This window comes from Coloeus monedula, assembly GCF_965178545.1.
Source record: "Coloeus monedula genome assembly, chromosome: 17".
In the NCBI taxonomy this organism is placed as follows: Eukaryota; Metazoa; Chordata; class Aves; order Passeriformes; family Corvidae; genus Coloeus; species Coloeus monedula.
In genome coordinates this window covers 2,174,405-2,180,176 of record NC_138797.1, presented here as the reverse complement: position 1 = coordinate 2,180,176, position 5,772 = coordinate 2,174,405, and the positions used below count along the sequence as shown (strand labels likewise).

General features: G+C 53.2%; 1 protein-coding gene across 1 annotated transcript; it reads left to right on the top strand.

Annotated features, from left to right (window-relative positions):
- Positions 1-392: 392 nt before the first annotated feature.
- Positions 393-3,500, top strand: LOC309579422 (perilipin-3-like; the record flags this gene model as incomplete). Its single annotated transcript, XM_082292724.1, has 7 exons — positions 393-458; positions 1,143-1,338; positions 1,626-1,708; positions 1,940-2,195; positions 2,534-2,733; positions 2,868-2,996; positions 3,099-3,500. 7 exons carry the CDS (start codon positions 393-395, stop codon positions 3,498-3,500), a joined length of 1,332 nt encoding a protein of 443 aa, XP_082148850.1.
- Positions 3,501-5,772: the final 2,272 nt, after the last annotated feature.

Below are 5,772 nucleotides of genomic sequence, written 5' to 3'. Positions count from 1 at the left end.
TTCCAGGGGAAATATTCAGGTGTTGGGGTGTGATAACAGCAGGGCAGAGCCTTGAGCTCTGTTTTCCCCCAGTTCTGCTGCTGTTATTTTGTTTGTTCAAGAATTCCTTGGTGGGAAGGAAGGAGGTACCCTGTGCCTCTCCTAAATATATAGATAATATTTGGTCTCTGGGGTGAGGGAAGAACATCCTCCTTGTTCCTTTGATCATCATAAACCACTTGATACCAGCCAGATTTGCAAGTGGCACAGGTCCCCTCCCATGAGGCCATTTCAGGGGTTTCCCCTGAATAGGGAGTAAAGGAACTTCTCTCTTTTATGACCTTAGAGGGAAGTGTTCCCTTGGAAGGGGGATCTTTCCCTAAAGCCTTGGTGTTCCTTGCAGTCCAGCTGCCATGGCCTCTGCTATGCCTGACAAGGAGGAGGTTGTCCAGAGCCCCCCAGAGATGGAGGAGGAGGAGGTAGGTGCTCCCTGTGGGGTGTGGGAAGGTGGCCCTGCTGTGGCTGAGGGGAGCCCCCAAAAAGGAGGAGTTTCCTCTGCTCAGGCGGTGTCCTGCAGCTTCTGGGTGACAACATATACAGAAATGTGAGCCTAAAGCCCCTGTAGCCTCTTAGGCTAAGCAAAACTGGCTGGTTCTTGGCTAGGAAAGATGTTTCTCTCACTCAAGATCCTGGCTTGCTGCAAGCAGTGCTCCTATGGAAAGATTCCAATGTTCCAGCATCCCTGAGACCTGCTGCTCTTGTGACCAGGAGCATCCCTGCAGGCGAGGGTGAAGCCTGTCAGCTTAAAACCAACTCAGTCCTGCCTGGTGGGGCTTTTCCTGGGACATTGGCTTGTTGGATAATCATTCCAGGTAAACTGGAGATGGGTATGTGGCAGAAGAATTGAGCTTGCCCCCAAACTTGGATGCTCTTTGTGTCAGAGGAAAATTTTCCTGGGGTGGTCCATCATTAATGCCAAAGCTTCCCAGCTTATGTCACAGCTGAGTTATGGATTTAATTAAGTGTGTGAGCAAGGCAAGCGTTTCTCCCTCAGCCAGGCCAGGTGATTTGGTGACATCTCCCCCCAAACAGGGAATTTCAGGGCAGAACTGCTCAGGGCCATGGTTGGAGCTTCATGGCTGCATTTTTCTTTGCTCTTCCAGGCTGCAGTGAAGGAGTTGGCCAATCTGAGCCTGGTGAGCTCTGCCTGTGATGTGGTTTCTGCTGCTTATGCCTCCACCAAGGAGAGCCACCCCTACCTGAGGTCTGTGTGTGATGCTGCAGAGAAAGGAGTGCAGAGCGTGACCGAGGCCACGGCCAGCTGTGTGCAGCCAGTGCTAGCCACCCTGGAGCCCCACGGTAATGCCCTGGGGAAGGGCAGGCCCATGCCTGGGAGGGACTCCCTGGCTCCTTCCACACCTGGGAGGAGTGCTGGGATGAAGAAATGCACCTCTCCATCACCACAGTGAAAGGACAGCTCCTGGCTTCTAAATAAGGCTAAAGCTGAGCCCTGATCCCAGCAGTGTGATGGAGACTTGGGGATTGGCTCTGATGCTGACCTCCCTAAAACTGATTGTTGCAAGGTGGAATTTGAGGTGAAATTGCAGAAAACCAAGTTTTGATACTTTTTTTGGTTCTCTCTTCAGTTGCTGCAGCGAGCGAGTATGCTTCCAAGGGTTTGGAGAAACTGGGGGAGAAGCTGCCACTCTTTCAAAAGCCAGTGGAACAGGTAAGAATTCAAGGCTATGCTGTCCCTGGCAGGCAGAGGGGCCTGGTTCTTGGGGGGTTTCTAAGCCTGGGAGCGATGCAGGCTCTCGTGTGAGGACCTGAGCGTGCGATGCAATTTCCTACAAGAGTGAACACTCACCTGACACTGTGCTATTTGTCCTCTTGGTGCAGTTCAGAATTTTGGTGTAAGACACAACCCACTGCATTATCTGCCCTTCCTCCTCTTCCCCAGATTCTCTCTGACACAAAGGAGCTGATGTCATCCAGAGTGGCTGATGTGAAGGATGCCGTGAGCAGCAAAGTGCTGGAGGTGATGGATGTTACCAAGGAGGCTCTGCAGAGCAGCATGGGGGATGCCAGACCCACGGTGCCCAGCACTGCTGGGGTGGTTCTGGAGCCTGGAGTGGGACACACAGGTGTCTGTGGAGCAGAGGCTGTGCTGGGGAGAGCAGAAGGTGGCTCTCTCCCTATTGGAAATGACGAACTAGGTAAGGAAAGGGTGTCTGGGGATGGTCAGCCCCATTCCTCACCCCACTACTCTGGAATGGGGCTAATGGGAGGAAGAGAATCCCAGAATGGTTTGGGCTGGAAGGGGACCTTAATGTTCATTTTGGGCTTCTCACCATGGGCAGGGACACCTTCCACTCTCCCAGGTTGCTCCAAGCCCTGTCCAGCCTGGCCTTGGACATTTCCAGGGACCCTTGCCCAGCTTCTCTGGGCACCCTGTGCTGGTGCCACACTGGAGAGTACCTGGCTCCCAGTCTGGGATCTCGTGAGCCTGTTCCTGTGGCACCTCTGGTGACTCAGGCACTGCCTGTGTCCCCAGCCCAGCTGGCAGTGTGTGAGGAGGGCACAGACATGGCACCCCTGGAGCAGCAGCGGGAGCAGAGGAGGTACTTTGTGCGCCTGGGCTCTCTCTCGGAGGAGCTTCGCCTCTTTGCCCACCTGCACTCCACAGCCAGGATGAAGCAGGCCTGGCAGGGCATGCAGGGGGCCCTGGCACAGCTCCACTGCATCATCGAGCTGGTAGGTAGAGCCCAGATCCTGGCAGGAGGGGACCAAACCCTTGGTCTTTTCTCCCCTTCATTGCTGTGCTGAAAAGCTTTGCAATTCCCCAGCCAATCTGTCTGTCTTGACACTCTGATCTTCCCCTGCCACAGATTGAGGCGTTTAAGCAAGGATTTGATCAAAAGCTTCAGGAGGGGCAGGAGAAACTACACCAGATGTGGCTGGACTGGAGTAGGAAGTACCTCAAAGAGAGTGGAGATGAAAGCCCTACAGAGCCAGAGGTGCCCTCCTGGGGAGGGAGGCAAAGGGCTCTGGTTATCCCCTTGGGGTTTTTTTTAATTAAGTGACTTATTCCTGATCTTGTCCTTCTTGCCTCCTCCCAGGAGATGGAGTCTCTGACCCTGCTCATGGCATGCAGGATCACCCAGCAGCTGCACCTCACCTGCTGTGGGGTGGTGGCTGCCATCCAGGGCCTTCCCTGCAGCCTGCAGGACAAGGTGAAACAGGCTCTCAGTGCCATCCAGGAGCTGCGTGCCGCTTTCTCAGTGGCAAAATCCTTCCAGGATTTGTCCAGCACTGTCTTGAGCCAGAGGAAGCTGGCTGTGATCCAGGAGTACATGGAGGAGCTGCTGGATTACCTGAAGCACAACACTCCTCTGTCCTGGCTGGTGGGACCCTTCTCCCCCAGGGAGGAGGAGGAACCCTGCCAGGAGGATCGATCCTCCCAGAAGGAGGCAGAGGCAGCAGGAGCTGGGCATCTGGAAACCTCCAGCACCCCCATGTAAAGGAGAAAAGAGTAATTGCTGTTGGCATTAAACCCTCAGTAAGTGTAAAGTGTAGAGAACTGTCTTCCTAAAAGCTGCTGGTACTGGGTCATAACTGCTTAAAATAAAGCTGCTGCATACAAACCCCCTGGCTCTGGTGTCTCTTGGACAAAGACTGTGAGTATTGCTCAGTGGGTGTGAACTGTACTCTTCCCATCTATTCCTCGATGGAATTCCACTGTGCCCTCAGGGATTCAGGAGGTGCAGTCAGTGCTACAGGAAGGATCACAGTAAGCCCTGACATCCTAGGAAGCTCTAATTCCTCCTCTCCCCCGAGCCTGGCGGCCCTGCTGGTCCTGTCCCATGCTTGGGGGAGCTGCCAGAGCCCTGGCATCCCTTGGCATTGCTCCTCCAAGGCTGAATTCTCCTCCTGTGTTTATCTGCTGCTGCCTGGGGAAGGCTTCAGTTTGGTGGGATGGGAGGTGTGGGAGAACCGGCCTGGGAGAGCTGTGGCCTCTGATGCAGAGGCACCAGGGGGTGGGTGACAGGCACTGGCTGTCAGCACTGCCCCTCTCCTGACCAGGCGTTTCTGGGGAGCTCAGAGCTCTTCCAGTGCCGTGTCCAGCTCCCTTTGGAAGAGGCTGGGGAGCCCAGTGCCCTCAGACTGGCCAGGAAATGGACTGGGTACCTGTGGGACTTGGAGATGAAAAGCTCTGCTCCTGGCTTCTCATCTTTCTGTCTTCAAGACCAGAAGTGGAATCTGCTCTCATGTGAGTACCGCTTCTTCCAGAGTTATTTTTTTTATTTAAAGATAATTGAAATTATTCCATGAGGGTCAGAAACAGGGACTGGGGAGGGGGCTTTTTTTGTGGATGGTGAATGTGGGCTTGAAGAGGTGGAACTTCCTCCTCTCTTACGTAAAAGTGATCACTTTTCCAGCAGCACTGCTCCTCCTCCACCCCTGTGTGTAGAGGCTTTGTGCTGAGGCAGGACTATTTGGACAGCAATTATTCCTTGATGCAACACAACTCCCTCAGGCAGGAAAGGTTTGGATCCTGATTCCCTGAGCTCAGCATGCCCGGTACCAGACAAGTGTCTTCCTCCTGTAGCAACCAGTTCGTGCTGAAGGCAAAATAATCAGGCAAATGAGGTTGCCAGGCCAAGGTGTTGCTGAGGTGTGAGAGAGAAATTGCAGGGGTCATCCATCCACTATGTGCTCTCAGGAGAAAAGCTCAGCAGTTCTGCCTCCTGTAACTCCTGCTGAACTGGGGGACTGGGAATTGGGGATATTGGAGCCAGTCCTGCTGCTTGGTGGGAAGTAAACAAGTGTGTTGTCTTCTTACTGGCAAAGTTGTTCCTTACCACGTAGGAATGCCTGAAATTTAAACTTGCCTGACTGTAAAAGTGAATTTTAAGGAATAGCTAGGCATTCCTGCACTTGGTATTGATTTGTCAGTGCAGCATGTCTGATCTGTGTTAGCATAGTGCTTATCCCAGCGAATCCTGCTGCTTCTGCCCATGGATCAGTGGGATGTGTTCTTGCATGGCCATTAAACCTATTTACTGTGAACATTCCTGGCTGCTTGTGCCTTGGGCCCACAGCTCGTGGGACCCTGTGTAGCTGCAGCTGGGAACTCCAGTGCTGTGTGTGGCTGGAATCTGCCTGTGCTGGGGCTGCTAATGAACAGCCCAACACCTGTAAAGGCTTTTTAGGCAGCGGGGACTGCAGCAGAGGAGCTGCCACAGGCTGAAATGACCTTCTTGTGGCAGCTCCTACAGCTCTGCTTGAAAAGAGGAGGCTTCCCAAGCAGAGCTTGGGGAGTGGAAGCCTCTCCCTGTTTGACTGTTTAACACCCAAAGATTCAGGGAGCCGTGGGGACTTCCTACACCAAGCAAGAAGGAAAACTCTGAGTAGCTGCACATGGGAGTAGTTTGACTTTCTCATCTGATCTGTTTTCATCTGTGCTGCAGAGACAGCAGGGGATCAAGGTGGGAAGGAGCTGGGAACGATGAATGCACTGGCTTCCTGTGGTGTTTAAGGCTGAAACTCCTCTGGGCTCTGGGAAAGTATCCAGGTTGTTCTTCGTTGTCTCTGAGCTTTTGCCTGACTATCCATGCTTATTTTGAGTAATTTTGGATAGAAATGAGCAATGTGTTGGTAACGTGACAGCCCTAAGCAAACACCTTGGCAGGGAAGATGTGCCTTGAGGCACCTCCTCTGGCTCTCAGCAGCCCTTGGGAATGATGCAGTGTTCCTTGCTTCTGGTAATTATTGCCCTGGTGATTGGGTCTC